Source organism: Miniopterus natalensis, chromosome 10 (genome assembly GCF_054644295.1).
Source record: "Miniopterus natalensis isolate mMinNat1 chromosome 10, mMinNat1.hap1, whole genome shotgun sequence".
In the NCBI taxonomy this organism is placed as follows: domain Eukaryota; kingdom Metazoa; phylum Chordata; class Mammalia; order Chiroptera; family Miniopteridae; genus Miniopterus; species Miniopterus natalensis.
In genome coordinates, this window is record NC_142090.1 from 47,193,803 (window position 1) to 47,214,369 (window position 20,567).

Below are 20,567 nucleotides of genomic sequence, written 5' to 3' on the forward strand. Positions count from 1 at the left end.
CATTATTTTAGGTTGCAACATAATGATTTAATATATGTATATATTGTGAAATGATTATCACCAAGTTTACTTTATACCTATCACCAAACTTTTTTTTTCTTGTGATAAGAAATTGTAATCTCTTAGCAACTTTCATATATACAATACAGTATTGTTAATAGCAGTCAGTGCTGAACAGTACATCTCCATGGCTTATTTATCAAATAACAAGAAGTTTGCACCCTCTGACCACTTTTACCCTTTTTATCCCCCACTTCTGACAACTACCAGTTCTTGCTGTATCTGTGAGTTCAGATTTTTTTGGTGTTTTGTTTTTTTTAAAGATTCTACATATAAGTGAGATCATGCAGTATTTCTCTTTCTCTGACTTTTTTCATTTAGCATAATGCCCTCAAGGTCCATTCATGTTGTTGCAAATGGCAGAATTTCTCTTTTTATGGCTGAATAATATCTTTATCTGTCTCTGTCTCTCTGTCTCTCTGTGTGTGTGTGTGTGTGTGTATCCATTCAATCATCAGTGGATACTTGGGTTTTTTCTATTTCTATGTCTTGGCTGTTGTAAATAATGCTGAAGTGAACATGGCAGGTGCATATATCTTTTCAAGACAGTGATTTTGTTTTTGAATAAATAACATGGAAGTGGAATTGCAGGATCATATGGTAGTTCTATTTTTCATTAAAAAATTTAAAAACAACATTTTAAAGCTTTATAAAACTGATTTTTTAAAATAACCTTTTTATTGAAATGTAATATGTACACAGAATGCACTCATTGTAAATGTATATCTTGATGAATGATGAATCTTTACAAAGTGAACATATTCATGATTTTTAAAAGTAGAATATTGCTAGTTTCCAGAGCCCTCCGCAGCCCCCCTTTATTCTGCCCACTTCCACCACTACATATCAGGGGTGGGGAACCTTTTTTCTGCCAAGAGCCGTTTGTATATGTATAACATCATTCGTGGGCCATACAAAATAATCAACTTAAAAATTAGCCTGCTATATTTGGTCAAACATTTAATTAACTCACCCCTAATGTGATGGCTGGAACTGCCGGATGTTCCCCACCCCTGATGTACATAAACACCGGGGTTACCACTCTTCTGACTTTGAATACCACAGATAAATTTTGCCTGTTTTGAACTTTTATATAATAGAATCAAATAGTATGTACATTATCTTGTGTAGCTTCTTACCTTCACCAGTATGTTTGTGAGATTCATTCACCTTGTGTGTAGCAACAGTTTATTTTCTCATTGCTGTATGATATTCCATTGTATGAATATACCATGGTTTATTTATCCTTGTTTACTATAGATGGATATTTGAGTTCTTTCAAGTTTGGGGCTGTTACAGTTGTAACAGCTATGAATATTTTTGTACATGTGTTTTAGTGAGCATATGTATTTGTTTCTGTTGGGTATATATGTAAGATTGGAATTTCAAGATCAAAAGGTATGCAAATGTTCAGCTTTACCAGATACTGCAGGTTTTCCCAGTGTTATTATATACTAATTAACATTGCTACCAGCAGTGTGCCACATCCTTGATTACACTTAGTGTCTGTGTTTTTCATTTTAGCTATCCTGATGGCTGTATAATTGTATCTCATTGTGGATTTAATTTGCATTTCCCTGTGGGCTAAGGAGGTCAAGCAGCTTTTTATATAATGATAGTTCAGTTGGATATCCTCTTTTGTAAAAGTACCTGGTCTACTCTTTTGCCAGTTTTCTGATTGGCTTTCTTTTCCTCATTGATTTGTTGGAGTTCTTTATATACAGGAGTGGGCAAAAGTAGCTTTACAGTTCATATGGAAAAAGACATGCAAGTTATGATTATTACAGTAGCTTTAACTCTGTTTTGCATACTTACAACTGTAAACCTACTTTTGCCAACCCCTGTATTGTGGATAAGAATTGTGTCAGCTGTATGTATTGCAAATACTTCCTTTCACTTGGTGGTTTATATTTTCACTTTTACGAATGTCTTTTGCCTGCCTGGTGTTGCTCAGTGGTTGTGCATTGACACATGAACCTGGAGGTCACGGTTCAGTTCCTGGTCAGGGTACATGCCTGGGTTGCAGGCTCGATCCCCAAAAGGGGGCATGCAGGAGGCAGCCAATCAATGATTCTCTCTTGTCATTGACATCTCTCTCCCCCTCTTCCTTCCTCTGTCTGAAATCAGTAAAAGCATATTGAGAAAAAAAAAACAATGTCTTTTAATGATTAGAAGTTTTTAAGTTTAATGTAACCTAATTTATAAGGTTTCCCCCCCCCCCACTTATGATTATTGCTTTTTGTATCCTATTTAAGAAATTTCTGTGTACCCCAAGGTAATTAATATATTCCCCTTAGTTTTTTTCTGGAAACTGTTATTGTTTTACCTTTCATGTTTAAATCTATATAGTTCTTCTGGAATTAATTTTTGTATATGGTATGAGATAAAGATCAATGTTCATATTTTTCCATAAGGTAGTCAGTGTCCACAACCATTTGCCAAAAAGACATTACTCCCCATTACATTGCATTGTCACATTAGCCATAAATCAATTGATCATATATGTGTGGGTTTCTGGCTCTCTTTAATTTCATTATTCTATTTCTCTGAGTTGGTATGACTTTATATAGTACTCTTGATATCTAGTAGAAAAAAGTTTATTAATTTTGCTGTTCTTTGGGATTTCCTTCTTTTAATTTTCATATAAACTTGATGGTTAGCATGTCAGATTCCACAGAAAAATCTACTGGGATATTGATTGTGATTACAGTGAATTTGTAGCTAAGTTTGGGTAGAATTGATGTCTTCACAATATTGAACCTTCCAGTCTGTGATCATGGTATTTCCCTTCCTTTTTTTGCCCTCTCTCTCAGTATAATTTGGTTTTCAGCCTACAGATCCTGCACATCTTCTGCTAGATCTGTTCCTAGTATTTGACGACTTCATTTTCTTAATCTTTCTTTCTGAGAACTTGGAAGTTCCAAGCACCTATTAGAGTGTGATATTAACACTCATCTTCAGAAATTAAAAATGTATCTTATGTTATTTCTCTTCCAGTATCCCCCTCCCTCTTATATATGGCATTATCATGCCTTCTTTTTAGTAGAATCACATAGTGAAGCTATATATTTTGATGATGTCAAGGGAATTGACCTACATACTGCCATGCGAAAAGAATTGGCTGAGATGATAATATTAATGGAGCTAATATGTATTAGTTGTTTAGGGGAAAGAAGGGAGTTATCAATATTAGAAGATAGTTTCACTTAATGTCAATCATAACAGACAAGTTGTGGGTAATAAAGCCAATTCATGCTCCATTGGTTGCTCAGGAATAAAGCTTGATGGTTTGGTCATGATGACTTTTCATTAACTAAGTTCAATAGTTTAGGTTCCATAGAACGTGTTCTAGTTATGAGATAACGGTTTTTATAGAGCAGAGGAAAGCAGACCTATGGAGAAAAGTTTCAAATTTAAAAATTTTATTATTTAGTAACTGTGAAAACCAATTCAAAAAGGAATATCCAAAAGATCCAGGAACATGTGAGAAGATAGAATGAGTTGATAGAGTGTGCATCTGACCTTTATTCTTTTTATCTAATCTTAGTTTTAAAAATACATTTAGAACAGTCAGAGAAGGAAATTCATGATAATGGTAATGAGTATATGTAATTAACACTTTTTAATGGATAGAATAGAGTATATAATGTTAAAATGTGTATTCTGTGGGTTTTTTTGTATTCTAATATTGTAACCTGTGCAAATAGTAAAGCTTGGAATATTGCAAATAAAAACCCATTAATATGAATTTTTAAGACAGCTTCCCAAAATTTTATGTCCAGGTTTAGATAAGATCCAAAGAATAAATACTACCAGCATGGCCACTATATTGTATGATGGCATAAATTGTCACTGCAGCATTCACAATAATGTGAGTAACATTCCCCAGATTGTGTAACCTGATGGCCCGACTACCAGTGGCTTGTGGAACCTAAATCAAGTTCATGCTGGGTTTGTGTACTGAGGAGACTGGTTTTCTTTTTCTTTTTTAAGAATAGTAAAATCAGAGCAAGTAAAATAATTTGCCCTAAATTCTTTGGAAACAAAAAGATGACAAATTATGAGCAATTTCTGTGATCTTTATAGTGATGGTGTTTATCTGTACTATTACTCTGTACGTAGTTTTCAGAAAAACTCATTTTGTTCCTCTTCAGCCTTTATCCTTTAACATGTTAATGTGAGTTTTTGTGTGTGTGTGTGCATGCACACACACACACACACACACACACACACACACACTGATAAGGATCAAGACATCCTGTTCTTTGGTTTTCTTTTTTTTAAAATATGTTTTTATTGATTTCAGAGAGAGGAAGGGAGGGAGAGAGAGATAGCAACATCACTGGTGAGAGAATCCTTGATCGGCTGCCTCCTGTGCACCGCCTACTGGGGATCGAGCCTGAAACTCAGGCATGTGTCCATGACTGAGAATTGAACCATGACCTCCTGGTTCATAGGTCGACACTCAACCACTTAGCCACACCAGCCGAACTGTTCTTTGATGTTCTATCTTCATCTATATCCTTGTAAGTTACCTGAAAATTTTGAAGACCATGTGGAATTATATATTATGTTAATAGGTCATGTCATTTCTTTAATGTGGCTCTGAGATGAGTGGTATATCAATCAACTGTATAAAAGTGTATTTGAGAATAGAAACATAGTTTGTAACCTATCTATATCACTTCTCGCTGCAGTAAACAAAAACCCTCAAAGCTTATGGTTTCAAGTTATTTCTCAAATTATTTTGCCTTTGTCAGCTCTTCTGGGGCTTGATGGCTTCATTCACATCTGGTGGTTGGCAGATCAATTTGTCTTAGGAGACCTCACTTGTATGTCTGGTAGTTGGTGCAGTGTCAACTGGGGTGATGATCAGGTTTCTCTCATCATCTAGCAGACTAGCCTGGGTGCATACACGTAGTAGTTGCAGGGTTCCATAGAGCAGAAAAGAGGGCAATCCCCAGTGCTCAAGCTTCTGTTTTTGTTGTATTTGCTAATGTCTCATTGGCCAAAGGAGTCACATGGCCAAAGTCACAATGATTGGAATGGCATAGTCATATTACTCAGAAGAGCGCATATATACTTACAAAGAATTTTTGGCCAAGAATTTTGCAGTCTTCCATATCCATCCTAGTTTTTCTACCATCTTTATTTTGTTGAAATACTCATTTGGACATTTATCATTCTTCTATTTCTTTGATGGTAGGGAAACAAGAAGGCAAGTAAGACAGGAATTTCATCTGTTAAGGAATACATGAGATTTCTATCTTGTCACTCAATATTTAGTCACACAGTCTGAGCCCTTCAGTAAGACCTGTGAGAAAATGAAAACTGAAGCAAGTCCCTTTTAATTTCCCATTCCCCCTCCCTCATACTCCAAATCTTGTTTTATATTTTATTCTGGTTCTAAGTTGTTTGTATCACATAACTTAAGTTAGGGTGTTATTTCATGATTAAATGGCTAATATTTCAATAGTGAAACAATTATTAAGCCTGATCTGATGTTAGCCTTGCCTCTACAGAATGAGGAGAGAGAAGGAACATTTGTTGAATTCATGCTGGGGTCAGTCACTGTGCTAGGCCAATAAAGATGATTTGATATGCTGTCTTTGAACCATTGCCTGCCTTTGTACTAAGTTTTAATTTTGACCAATTGTGTGTGTCACATCCTTGAATGCTTGTGAACCGATCTATACAAAATACTATGGCAGGTACCATATGATCTGAGAAAAGAGAGCCTTTTTCTTTTTCCTCTGTTGTTCTAATTTTAAAATGAGTAATAACATTCTCATTGTTATTTTAGTTGAGGGTATGTGGATATTTTGTAAATAAAATGTTGATTCAGGGTTATTACAAGATATGCCAAGCGTTACGGGGAATGGCTCCCCCTTGTGGCACACTCATTTATGTTAGATGTTTGGATTGCCTCAGTAAGACTAATGAGCTGACCTTGTTTTTTAGAGTAAGAGACTCTCCTCTCTCATCTTCCTCTCCCCACCTCATCCTGACCAATCCCTTGAAACCAACCAGAAGAATTGAACCAACAGCCTCTTCTGCCCTCACCTCCTTAAATTTTTGGCTCAAATAACTATCCTATTTTTGTATTTTCTTCCAGTTGATGCCAATACTAGCTAGAAACACCTATAACTTCTAGGGGAAGAAAGGGAGTTTTCAATATTGAATGACTTATTATGGATCACTATTAAAGTATTCTTTGTAACTTTTAATATCTTGGGTATGGCTAGGTTGTGTATACTGAAACAACTGTAAGAAAACCAGGTTTTGAAGTCAAAATAGTTTATGTAATGCTGGGCCAAGTAAGTTATGTTTATTTACTGTGACACTTCTCAGAAACTTTAATAGCCAATGTGTGTGGTGAACTTCCTAAACAGGAAGAGTTTTCCAAACTTACTGAACTATAGAATCCTCTCTTCAGGGACACATTAGGGAACACATTTAGAGAAACAGCAAGTTGTTTCAAGTGAGTCATTCTTCAAAGTTTTTTAAATTACTTATTACCATATTTGCTTGTTCCATTGTTGCAGCAATTTTTATAAGTAAAATAAGAGAAAGTGTTATTAAGTATTAGAGATTTACATTTGGCAATGTATTTCCTGTCAATAAGGCTACTTTTTTCTTTTTGTAGCAAGCCAACCTCAGAATCATAAGTTATTTTTTTAAAGATTACTTTAGATGAGGAATAATGAATAGGATTACTGGCAGTGGGTACAAGAAGTCTCCTATTTTCTGCTTTTTTCTTTCCCTTTATAACATTTGCAGAAAAAACATGAGGGGAAAGGTTAAGTGGTTTTAATGGTGGTAGGTTTTGGGTGGGTACAGGGACTGTTGGAAGATTTAGATTAAAAATATATCTGTTCAAAAGGCACTAATCAAATATAGACACTATTTAAATTAAGCATTTGCAATTACTGTATAAAAGTATCATTTCTATCTTTTATTGTGTCATCTTTTGAGAGTGATACACCTAAATTGGAAATATGTATGTATACACTGTAACTCTACATTTTTCTTGTAGGAGGCATATAGGATACGTCTTAAAGCAGTGACATGTTTTGATATTTTCAGGTTAATATTTTCACTGCATTAGAAAGCTGATGGGTAAATTAATTTTTACTGAAGTGAATAGGAACAAATATAGTAATTTCATGTCCAGTGTCATCAGGATTTGAGGTTTTCCAGATAAGTGATTTTTCTAGACAATGCAAGCATATAATTTTAAGTACTAAGATTTTAATGAAGATAGCCTTTTTACTGAGCATATGCAGATTAATTATTTTCAGTCTAGGTTTGTCATGATGATATTATAATACTGATGTTCTAGGGGAGCTGTAGCTGTGCTTTCCTCTGACCCTCTCCCCCTTCTAAATTTGTGGGTTTTTTTTTTTTATTATTTTAAAGATTAATTAGAATAATGCCTAATGTTGTAGATATATATGTAATAAGAGTACCCTTTTAAGAGTCATGGTCTTTGTGTTATTTATTTTGGCTCTTTAGTGATTCTTTAAACCTTACCTGTTTCCTCCCCCCACCCCACTGCCCTTGAGTTGTAATTGTTAGATAGATGAGTTTTGGAGAATTGAGTGTTTTCCCTTCTTCTCGTGATATTGTAGATTTACTTTTATTCCATGTAATAGGGGAAACTGGTATTTGCTCTATATAGTATTACAGTAAAACAGTTGTCACTTAAATCAAGAAGTATTTTTTGTGTGAAAAGTGTATGGATTATATTTTTATATTTTGTTTTAGCAGCATAAGTGCCATCTATATATTTCATTAAGAGTTACATACTTTTTGAATTTGAATACATTGTTACATGTGACTTGCCATGTTTAAAATATTAAGTAATTGGTTCCAACTGATTTAGTATATATTTGAAGTATTGGGTTATTAAACTAGAAGATGTTAAATGGTATGTAATTAAAAGTTATAATGTATTTTAAAATTCAAATTAGTTTCACAAACTAATATTTGGATGACTTTCATTTAATTTAAAAAATTTAGTTTTAAGTTTAAATATATTTATATTAATCCTATTGGATTATCAAGTACTAACCAGGCCCAACCCTGCTTAGTTTACAAAATCAGATGAGGTTGAGCACATTCTGGGTGGGATGGCCGTAGATGTCCTATTAGGTTATCAGAGTAGTACATTGAATGTTTAGAGAATAATGTTTTAGAAGAAAATTGCTATTTTGTTTTAAACATAATAGCTAAGTATTCATAGTTTTTAAAAGACCATACTTTCTAGTGGGACTTACCTGTGGTTTTAATAGTGGACAAACAGGATATACTTTACAGTTTTAGCACATTTTGGTGAAAAAAGGAAAGAGACCTATACTTTTATTATAGCAAATTATGTGTGTAAGTGAATTTTACATATGATATATATGTATTTTGCCATGAGGTGACAAGAACTAACTATAAAGATTCAAATACAGTATTTAAGATTATAATCAAAGTAGAGTCTATGTTACTTTACTTTTTAAAAATATCATTTGAAATGTTTATGAATTTTAATAGGATCATACTTTTAAAAAGTCTTCAAAAGATAGAGCCTCTTTTTAGATAACCCCATAATAGACAAAGGGTGGGGGATCAACTTTGCCCTACTTTATTTTATGTTAAAGTTTGTAATATGTAGTTCTGTACTAGACATCTGTTTCATTTTATTTTTAAACAAAGAACATTTGTAAACTTGGAAATTGATGTAAAGGTGTGATTTAAATGAAGTGACATGGCTAGGTCATTAATCTCTTGAATCAACAAAATGATCATTCTAACCTAAGGGAACATCTGGTTAAAGTAAAGTCCTTGAGGTATAAGATAAAACATAACATTTGTCTCCAATATTACCATCTAAGAAACTTAACCCATTTTTTGGTTACTAAATGATACATGTTTTTACTTAACATTTAAAAGCAGAAATTTTACTCTTAACAGGGCTTAATGTTAAATTTGTTAATAATTAGTTCTGGGTTTTTATTAATTGTATTTATCCCTTCTCTATAGTTTAATAATGTTATAGTAAGGTTTTTTTGTTTTTAAACATGTCTTCATTGATTTCAGAGAGAGGAAGGGAGAGGGAGAGAGAATCATCAATGATGAGAGAGTCGTTTATTGGCTGCCTGCTCCATGCCCCCCACTAGATATTGAGCCTGCAACCCGGGCATGTGCCCTGACTGAGATCAAACCTTGATCTCCTAGATCATAGGCTAATGCTCAACCGCTGAGGCATGCCAACCAGGCAGGTTTTTGTTTTGTTTTATTTTTTAAATCTGGGACCCCAGGCAAACTGAGACAGTTTTATCTCCCTAAATGTAGTGGCCACAAAGGCTAATCCAGAGAAAAAAGATAATTTGGATTTAGCTTAACCTTTGTTTATCTAAGGAAGTTGTTTTACTTAAAAAAGTCTTGTTTACTAGTGTTAGTATATGAAAACTAGTAAACAAGTCTTTTTTAGACTCTTCAAAATTTAAATATACTTGTAAAATTCAGGTACCAATGATTCTTGAGTTGTAGGCTGTTTTATTTTGGTTGATATTTGAATAATATCCATTTGCTAGTACTATGCAGGTGCCTTTATATAATTATTAAGTTTTCTTTAGCAATCTGAGGTAAATTGTTTCAGTTAGTGAAACTAAAATTCAAGGAATTTAAGTGAAATCTGAAGGTCACATTGATGGTAAATTAAAAATTTAGTTTTAAATTTAAATATATTTATATTAATCCCATTGGATTATCTAGTGGTAGATTTGGAACCTAGTGCCTGGTTCTCAATCTCTAGTAGTTTTTCATCTGTTAGAAATGTAAACTGGATCCTAATTAATATGGTAAGATGTAGGAGGGAAGATCGTTCCTGGTGGCCTTTTAGACAGATCAACCACTGGCGATGGTTAAATGTTTTCACAGTGTGTACTTTGAAAATTCTGATAAAAAGATATGAACCATTTAGAAATATGTAGGTATACGAACTTTTGAATGTAATTAAAGTGGCATCATTTATCAAACAATGAATTCACATTTTATAAGAAGTTATGGTCAATTGTTTAGAATTATGCTGTTTATCGCAACTGTTCTCATAAGCCATAGGCCTAGTAAGGGAATGTAAAATAGCTTGATTTAGTGCAGGTGTTGTTTTTGTTTTTTTATTTTTGCTAATCCTCACTCAAGAATATTTTCTCCACTGAATTTTTTATCATTATTATTATTTTTAGAGAGAGTGGAAGGGACAGGGAGAGACAGAGAGAGAGAAATATTGATGTGAGAGAGACACATCAATTTGTTGCCTCCCACACACACCCCAGCGAGGGCCTGGGATCAATCCTGGAACTGAGGAAACGTGCCCTTGACCGGAATGGAACCTGCGGCCTTTCAATACAAGCACATAAACTCTAACCACTGAACAAAACCGGCTAGGGCCAGATGTTTGTTTTTTAAATTTTTTTACTGTTTGTAAAGGCTTTTTGTTTTGTTTTGCTTGCCTCCCATTATTTTTGGACAATATAATTTAGTGTTACACAGAGCAAACATTATCTTATGTATAACTTTTAATTTTGTATTCTTCAGGTAAAAAGAACGTATTCTCATGGTACCTACAGAGCTGGCCCAATGAGACAAATCAGCTTGGTGGGAGCAGTTGATGAAGAAGTGGGAGATTACTTCCCTGAGTTCCTTGATATGTTGGAAGACTCACCATTTTTAAAGGTAAGAGAAAACAATATCAAGCAGTCTAAATTGTGTGTGTTATTTTCATGCAACCAGTGATACAGATGGTTGTTTCAGAATTATAAAATTTTTTATTTTATTTGAACTAGGGGGAAGGAAAGGAAGAGATGAGAAACTAAATTCTAGTGTAGTGTATGTTTGTGACTTCTCAGGTACTAATTGTAATGGCAAAGCTAAGTGGTGTACCAGAAAAGAATACTTGCCTGTTACTGCCATTTTTTAGGAAATTAGGTTTCATCTGTTCATTAGCTATAGACTGAGTACCAGGGGATTTAAGAAGTACAGGAAGGATGTCTACTAAATTAAAGTGCTTAGGAGAAGGGAATGGCCATTTGGCATTGAGGAAAACTGGCCTGGGAAGTTGTACATCTGCATTTCATTCTTGGCTATACCTAGCTGAGTTGGGCAAGCCATTTAAGCTTTCTGGGCTTCTTTTCCTCATCCATAAAATAGGCATTTAAAATATGTAGCTTAAAATCCCTTTAAAGTCTTTAAATGATTTCTAGCTAGATTCCCCCCCCCCCCCCCCAATAGTCTCTGCATTTCAGAAAGTATTTATTTTTTGTGGGCTATTGGCACTATCCCATTGAGAGAGAAATCTCTGAGCTATGTAGTTAGGTTGATTATTTAATTAGTAATTCAAAGGTCAGAATGTGTCAAGATCAGTTTATCACTAGTGGTTGCCACTTAATCTGTTAACATTTCTTCTTTGTCGTTTCTGCTTGCTCAATTTTCTGATCTATATGTATGTGTATATATATGTTTTTCTTTTCTTTTTCACCCCATTTATTTCCCTTTCATTTCCTTTTTCTTTTGAACTTTCTGTTCCTTTTCTATTTCTCCCAACTAGTGACATCATGAACTTTGGTTGCATTTGTTTTGAATGGTATTTTAAAAATACCATTATTTAAATATTTATGTTTCAGATTTTAAGTGGAAAACAAATGAGCCAAATGCATTCTTTCTGGAGAAATTTAATTAGACACTTCTCCCCTTTTTGAAAAGGTATGGGATAAATGGGTTTTTAAAAAATACCAGTGTTACCATTCCTTAGACCCTCTCTCTCTTTTCAAAGATTTTAATCTCTGCTTTTTAGACCAGTACTCTTTTCAAGCAACTACTAATCAAATAAATTTTGATTTTTCTTTTTTTTATTAGGTTTTGATATAACTAATCAAAGAGGTATCTATTTTTTTTGAGGCAACCATTTATTAACTTAATTGTTTATTTTTATAGATTCTCATGGAGAATAATTGCTTATTTTGGCAACTTATTAACATCATATATTTGATGGAAGGAAGAAGAACAAATGATGAATATAGTGAATCATATCTGTGACATGGTTGGGTGAGGGAATCACCCAAAAAGAATTATTCTCTATGTGTTTGGAATAGAATATTTTGATGGATAATGTATGAATAAATAGGGATATATTCAATATAGGTATATATTTTAAGTGCATAAATATAAAAGTATATATGAAAGTTTGTCAAGGGGGCAATATTCTTTAATGTATATTTAAGGATACATTTTGAAAATAATTGATTTTTATGTAATTATTTGCCTCTAGTGTACACTGCCGTGGGGAACACTATCTAGTCTAAAATTAGAGAGTCGAAAAGATAGTGATGATGGTCCCATCATGTGGGTACGCCCAGGAGAACAAATGATCCCTGTGGCTGATATGCCAAAGTCACCTTTCAAAAGGAAAAGGTATGTTGGATACAAATTTGCATTGTTGTGGATGGGTGTTTGTGTGTATGTGTGTTGAAAATTGGAGGAAGAAGAAGGGGAAAGTTTAGGGCATAATTGGAAGGTAAATTCAAAAATGGCTACAAATGCTGATACAATTTTAAAAAATATACCAAATATAAATAAGACATGAGAAACGTAGGCAAATGACAAATTGTAATTAGAAATGGAAAAAATGTCATTCACAATAGAGACATTATAAACTATTTGAAATCAATTTAATAAGAAATATTTAGAACCCTTATTAGGAAAACTAAAACATCTTATAGAGGATATAAAATAAGAACTAAACAAATGGAAAACCCTACTATATTTTGGATTGTATAAGAATGATAGTTCTTTGAAACTTAGCATTTCAATTGGACTAATACTTCTCACACTAGATAAATGAATTTAAAGTTCATAAGGAAAAATAAATAATGCCAGCAAATATCCAAGAAAATTGTCAAAGAGAAGATAAGTGAGGAGTCCTCATGTTATTAGGTAATAAAATTACTATAAAGCTCAAAAAGATCATCAGAATACGATAGAGTATAAAAATAGAGCAATGTATATTTGGAAAGGAAAGATTTACATAATAATCATGACAATTGGCAGTCCATCTGAAAGAAAACAAAGCTATAGCTCCTACCTCATACAAGAAGTAAGTTTGAGATTTAAACATAACATAAAAAAAATAAAAATAAAAATTTGAAGCCTAGGAGAGACCTTTCTTAGCAAAATAAAAAAGCATAATGGCAATAGTATCAGTGAGAGAAAAGACATCAACAGCAAAGTTCAAAACTATGATAGACTTGACTAAAACATTTGTAACATGTGACAGACTAAAGTTAATATAAATTGACAGGAAAAATATAAAACAACTCAATAGAAAAATAGGTCTCAGGCAGTCAAGTGTATATTAAAATACTTATGAGATATTTTTATCCATCCATTGGCAAAAATTAATAGAGCAATACTATTATATACTGGTAGGTATGTGAGGAAAAGTTATTTGTAAATTGTTGGTAGAAGGGTAAGCTGCTATAATCATTTTGTGAAAGTAATTCAACAGTAGCTCATAAGTTTAACATATATATATATATATTCTTTGATCCAGCACCCCTACTTTTGGAATCTGTCCCAAGACATAAAAGCCCTAAAGGTAAATGTATAAGAATGTTAATTGCAGCATTATTTGTAGTGAGAAAAAAGTTTAAAATGGTCTGAATGACCATTAATGGGAATGGTTGTCTACATTTTGACACATTCCTATTAAAGAATATGATGAAATAGTTAAAATAAATTGTTTATGTTCGTTGATCTGGAATAATATTCATCACACTTGAAAAGAGTAAACTGTGGAGTAATATGTCCGGTATGATTCTGTTTTTATGAGGAGAAATGAAAAACATGTATAAATATATATTTATGTGAGCACAGAGAAAAGTGTGGAAAAATGTCCACTAGGTTTACATTGGTAGGAACAGAGTGGGTGATGCTGGGGGAAATAATACCTTTTTCTTAGATTACTAAAAATGGCTTCACTGGTTACAGTGATTATTAATTTAAAAAGAAGAAAAAAAATCAGGGAAAAATAGTCATTGAGAAACTGTAGGTTGCATGAGGGCAGGGACTATGTTGTGCTTTTTACTAATGTGTCTCTAGCACCTAAATGGAGTACTTAGTGCTTAGTAAATTTTTATTGGTTGAATAAAATTTTTAAAAAATGTATTTTATGGATTTCAGAGAGAGGAAGGGAGAGAGAGAGAGAGAGAGATAGAAACATCAGTGTTGAGAGAGAGTCATTGATCGGCCGGCCACCTCCTGCACACCCCCTGCTGAGGATTGAGCCCGAAACCCAGGCATGTGCCCTTACTGGAATTTGGACCTTGATCTTCTGGATCATAGATTGATGCTCAACCATTGAGTCACACAGGCCAGGCTGAATGAAATTTTTATAAGATAATTTATAAGTTGGTAGTAAATGGTAGAATTGGTGTTTCTTAGTGGTTCTTAACTTGGATTTATAAATCATTTTGAGAATTTGAAAGCCTCTGGCCAGAATGATAGGGATATGTACAACCTTTTCCATATAATCTAAGGGAGTTCAGCAGCCCCTTAAGGAATTTGCCTGCACCTCAGGGATTACAAATCCATGGTATATATGATAATTTCATATCACATTACAGTCTGAGCAAACTAATAACATTGCCTTAGGCACTATGCTAAATACCTTATATAAAGTCTTAATTCATTAAAATGTGGTGTTAATGAGACTTATGGGCTTGAAAGCCTGTTAGCTTTCCACAGGAAGCAACATCATCATCTAGCTTTCTGACACCTGTAGAACATTAATTGCAAAGAGCAAAAAAGTATGTTATAGCACCATCTGTGTGTGTGTGTGTGTGTGTAAGTATATAAGTGTGTAATAAGACTGTAATGTACAGTGTACAAAGAGCAGTAAGTAGTAGAGATAGATGGTAGGAAATTAGAGAATTAATAAGGAAGAGACCCTATGAGATAGACTAGGATGAGAGGAGAAAATTATGGGGCAATCAGATTTGTCCTTGGAAGTAACAGAAACCATATAGAAAGATAAGATGATGATTCCCAATCAAAGAGATTCTTCTCACCCTTTCCCTTCCTACAGCAAAATTGGAGAGGGTTTCTGCAATGAGTGAGGCTAAGTAGTTAGCAGCCTCTGTGCATGTAGTTTCTAGGTGGTGAACGGTAGAGGAGAGAGCCAGTGGGAGATGGCTATCCTCTAAGAGTGAGCTAAGGTTTTCCTTTCTACCTCCAAGAAACCATGGGTGTTTTGTGGAAACACTTATATGCTTGTTGTTTTCTTGCTTTTTGTTTTTTGTCTTCCTTTCACTGGAATATAAACTTCTGCAAGAGTAGGGAACTTGTCTTATATACTATTGTCTTGTTCACTGGCTTCAGTGCCTAGATAATACCTGATATATGGTAGGTGTTCTATAAATATTAAATTAACACATTTCTTAAAGTTACCTGTTTGTTCCAGATGTTACCTTATGTTAGCCATGTGACCTGATTGGGGGCATGCTTCCACAGGCTAGATCCAAACTTCAGGTGATTCTGGATACAGGGAAACCTAGGGAAACCACACCACCTGTAATTTAGTTTCTTATCCAAGTATATACTGTCTTAAAACTTCCACTTTTGGCCCTGGCTGAGGGGCTCTATTGGTTGGAGCATTGTCCCATACACCAAAAAGGTTGTGAGTTCAATTCCAGGTCAGGGCGCATACCTAGGTTTCGAGTGTGTTGTCCTGTCGGGGGAGGTACAAGAGGCAACCAATCGAAGTTTCTCACATCAGTGTTCCTCCCTCACTTTCTCTCTCTTTCCCTTCCCTACCTTCCTCTCTCTAAAAATCAATAAAAACATATCCTTCGATGAGGATTAAAAACAAACAAAAAAACTTCCACTTACGAAGGGTGTGTTAAAAGGAGTGGATTATATATGTGTTCTTTTTGTACTTGTTCATTTTAAAAATAAAACTTTAGAGCAGATGATTTAAAATTTCCTTTCTCTGAATTATGTGATTACTAAATGCTTGTTGGCAGTTAAGCCTTAGTACATCAATACAAATGTTTGAAGGCAATTAAGCCTTAACACATAAACCTATCCACCCCCACCCCCCACCCCCTGGTCTATATAAAATATAAGTGTAATTTTTTTTAAAACAGAACTACCAATGAAATAAAAAACCTGCAGTACCTACCTCGAACTAGTGAGCCCCGTGAGATGCTCTTTGAAGACAGGACAAGAGCTCATGCAGATCATATAGGACAAGGTTTTGAACGACAGACTACAGCTGCTGTTGGAGTGTTGAAGGCTGTGCACTGTGGAGAGTGGTATATATTAACTACTGCTATTTTAATGAAATGTTTTCTTGGCTTCTAAAATTTTTCTTGGGAAGTTTCTCAGTAATTCTCCTTACTGGGGGCGGGGGAGTTTCATTTTCCCTGTATTTGGATATTGTAACTGTATAAGATTTTCAGTTGCTAGAACCTAGTTTTATTTAGACTTTTGGGTTTGACTGAACTAATTTTATTTTCCAAGTAACTAGAGGTGAAAACAACTGTCTTAATCTAAGGTAAAAGAAAAACTAAGATTCACTTGATGCTTACTATATGCCCATTTACAAATGTTCATTAGATTTTTCTCAACTACTTTTAGGCCCATATTTGTCACACAAGGAAACAGGCTTGGGGTGTCAAACAACATTATCATAGTTATATAGTTAGTTAATAAGTGGTAGGAGCTGAGACTGATTTCAGATCTTACGCCAGACTCTTGTGTTTTCTCTTTATACTATTCAACCTTGCTGCTCCCTGCTAAGGTTTAGTGTATTAATTTTTTCCAGCTTCACTTGCAGGTTTCACTTTGGATCTTTTTATAGATTAAAAAAATGATTAATTCTCTCTAAGAAATTTTCCATTTATTGATAAAAACATAGTAAAGCTATATTGATATTATGAGATAAGTTTGCTCTGTTAGGTTTTTGTTTTCAAAGTGAGTACTGTTTAGGTATGAAACTTAAGTTGGAATATGCTATTTTACTTATTAAAGCAATTGAATTAGACAATATGCAAGAACATTTTCTAAGTAAAAGTAAACTTTTTAATTTTGAAAATATAAAATCAATATTGTTGCATAGTTTTCTAAGATATTATGAAAACTATAACCTCATGTATTTTCTACATGAGGAAATTTTATTTTCAAGGACTACTAATACAGAACTGATCTTTTGTGAATTTATAGTATTTTATAAATTAATACTAAGTGGGGAAGCCAGTGTAAACTGGCCTTCTTTCATATTTATTTATTTATTTATTTAAATATATCTTTATTGATTTCAGAGAGAGGAAAGGAGAGAGAGAGATAGAAACATCAGTGATGAGAGAGTCACTGATCAAACCCACAACCGGGCATGTGCCCTGATCGGGAATCGAACCTTGATCGCCTGGATCCTAGGTCGATGCTCAACCGCTGAGCACGCCCAGACGGGCTGGCCTTCTTTTTTAACATACATGAAACTTTATCAGTTTCAGGTACACAAAGTAGCTAGTACTAAACTAACTCTAGGAGATCCTTAAGAAAACAATATTAATAGTTTATAATTCAATAATAATTTATAATTGAATTATGTTTAACTTGAATGGTAATTTTCAAATATCTGTGGTTATTTCCATATAGTTTCTATGCTCTTTCTATAATCTGGTTTAAAACACTAAATTTATCTCTGGAAATCATTATGAACTCATATTTCAAATTAATGAAATTTCTCTTGAATGTTTGGTATAAAGGATTTAAGAGTGGCATTAAGAATTATTTAGGGTGAAATCTAATTTAGAGTGTTCATTAAAGTTAGCTACATATTTACACTTTCTTTCAGATAATTATTCCTGCTTCATTGCCTTAGTACTGTGTTAAAATCTCTTTTAAGCTTGTTTAAGTTATTGTTGGTATATACTCTCTCCTTCACTATACCTGCTATTTGAGATTAGAGATTGTGTGCTGTCCCTCACTGGTCCATTATAGTTCTCAGTAAATATCTGCTGAATAAAGAAACACTTCTGTGGCTAACAATTTCATAGTACAGGGACTATTGCCAAACTACTGTACTAATAAGTTGGGTGGCCAGATTTAAGAATATGCTTGAGACAGATTTTGGAAAGAGATATTGTTAGCTATGAGTTTTCCCACTATTGTAAAATACAATTTGCTTCCTATACCAATACTGCTTTAACCTCTTAATACTAAAGATGGCAAGAAAATAATTTTGTTGGTGCTATAAGAAGGCTTCACGGCTCCGGTGCAAACATGTTTTATGAGCCCTTCATTATTATTCCTTGGTGTTAAATTAAGCTATACTAAGGAAGTTGGTAATTCCTTTTTTTCCTTAGTGTTTTGAATTCTTTTTCTCAAGAAGACATTAGGTATTAGAGTATTAGATTTTTTACTTTATCTTAGAGCCAGGCTTAATACTAATTTGAAATAAAAAACTAGTATTGATTTAGACTTTATAGAAATCTTCAGCCAGATAGGCTTATGAAATATTGATCAAATTATATTGCTCTTTAGGTATTATGAAGGATTCATGTACAGCAGGGGTGGGGAACCTTTTTTCTGCCAAGGGCCATTTGAATATTTATAACATCATTTTTGGGCCATACAAAATTATCAACTTAAAAATTAGCTATCCTAGATTTATTGAATTTTGAGTCCCACTTGCGGTTGCCTTGACAGGGCCAGACCAAATGATTTCGTATATAGCCCTCGTGCCTGACATTCCCCACCCCTGATATACACGGTGGGGCAAAAGTAGTTTTATGGAAAATAATACAATAATTAATAAATAGTAATACAAGAATAAACTCTGTTTTGTGTACTCACAACTGTAAACTTATATTTGCCCCACCCTGTAGATTTATATATTTGAGGTTGCTTCTTTGAAATCCAGTTTTTTTAAAAAATTGACCTTTGAAGTGTAATTTACATTGAATAACACACACACACACTCATTATAAGTATATAGTTTAATGTGTTTTAACAAATGTATATAGCCATGTTACCACTACCACAACTAAGATAATAGAACATTTTATTTCCTTCATATCCCTTGGCAGTTAATCTCCCCCATCCTTACCTCAGCTCCAGACATTCTTTAATCTGTCTTGTTTTGTTTTTGTCTTCATAGGTTAGTACTACCTAGTCTAGGATCTTATGTAAATAGAATCATACATGATGCCTGACTTCTTTCACTCAGCATAATGTTTTGAGATTCATTTACGTTGTTACATGTATTAGTAGTTCATTCTTTCTTGTTGAGTTATATGTCAGTGTATGGATATTTAACAACTGATTTATTCATTCATCTGATGATAGACATTTGAGTTGTTTACAGTTTTATGAATAAAGCTGTTATGAACATTCACTTACAAGCCTTTGTATATACACATATGATTTCATTTTAGTAAATATATAGAAATGCACTTAGAGTAAGACAAAATAATTGTGTACAGAGAAATTTTAAGTCTACAAAAGAATACTAGAATTAATAAGCAAATTTATCAGGCAATATTGAAAGTCAATTGTATTTCTATATATTAGCAATAAATATTTGGAAAATGTAATAGAAAAAATGATGTCCCCTATAATATCATAAATATCACATGCTGAAAACTGTAAAAACACTAATGAGAAAAATTAAAGACTTAACATAAATGTAGAGAAATACCTTATGTATGGATTGGAAGACTCAATATTATTATGTCAGTTCCTTCCCAAATGACCTGTATAGATCAAATCAATCCTAATCAAAATCCAAAAAGGTTTTCTTAGAGAAATACAAAGAACCTAGTATAGGCAAAACAGTCTTGGAGGGATGGAGGAAAAATAATGTTGGAGGACTTACAGTACATTGCCTGTCATTTTAAAGCTTACCTTGAAGCAACAGTAATTAACAGAGGGTGGTGTTGGTATAAAGGTAAACTTTAAGATTAATGGAACAGAATAGTGTCCAGTGTTCATTGATTTTTAGTGAAGGTGCCAAGATAATTCAGTGGGGAAAGGAGCCTTTTCAAGAAATGGTGCTGAAACAACAGGGTATCCATACACAAAAACAAAAATTAAAAACAATGAACCTTGACTCTTATCTCACACCATACAAAAATATTAAAATGAATCATAGAACTAAATGTAACCATTAAAACTATAAAAATCGCAGAATGAAACATTGGAGGAAATTTTGCATTAGGCAAAAATTTCATGAACCCTAAGAGAAAATGATATCATTAAGGTAATGAAAAGTGGGCTACAGACTGGGAGAAAATATTTGAGGTGTGTGTGCGCGTATGTGTGAATGACTTGTATCCAAATACATAAAGAAGCCTTACGATTCAAGAATAAGAAAACAAACAGTCTAATAAAATTTGGCAAGTATTTGAACAGGCATTTTACAAAAAATACACAAATGCTCTTTATTTATTTATTTTTAA

The 20,567-nt window shown here is 33.4% G+C and overlaps 1 protein-coding gene across 1 annotated transcript in view; it reads left to right on the forward strand.

Moving 5' to 3' along the window:
• RSBN1L (round spermatid basic protein 1 like) overlaps positions 1-20,567 on the forward strand; it is a 74,703-nt gene that overhangs the window by 49,527 nt on the left and 4,609 nt on the right. Inside the window, 3 exon segments of the mRNA XM_016219586.2 lie at positions 10,648-10,785; positions 12,377-12,519; positions 16,251-16,418. Of these exon segments, the coding sequence (XP_016075072.2) occupies positions 10,648-10,785; positions 12,377-12,519; positions 16,251-16,418 (449 nt within the window).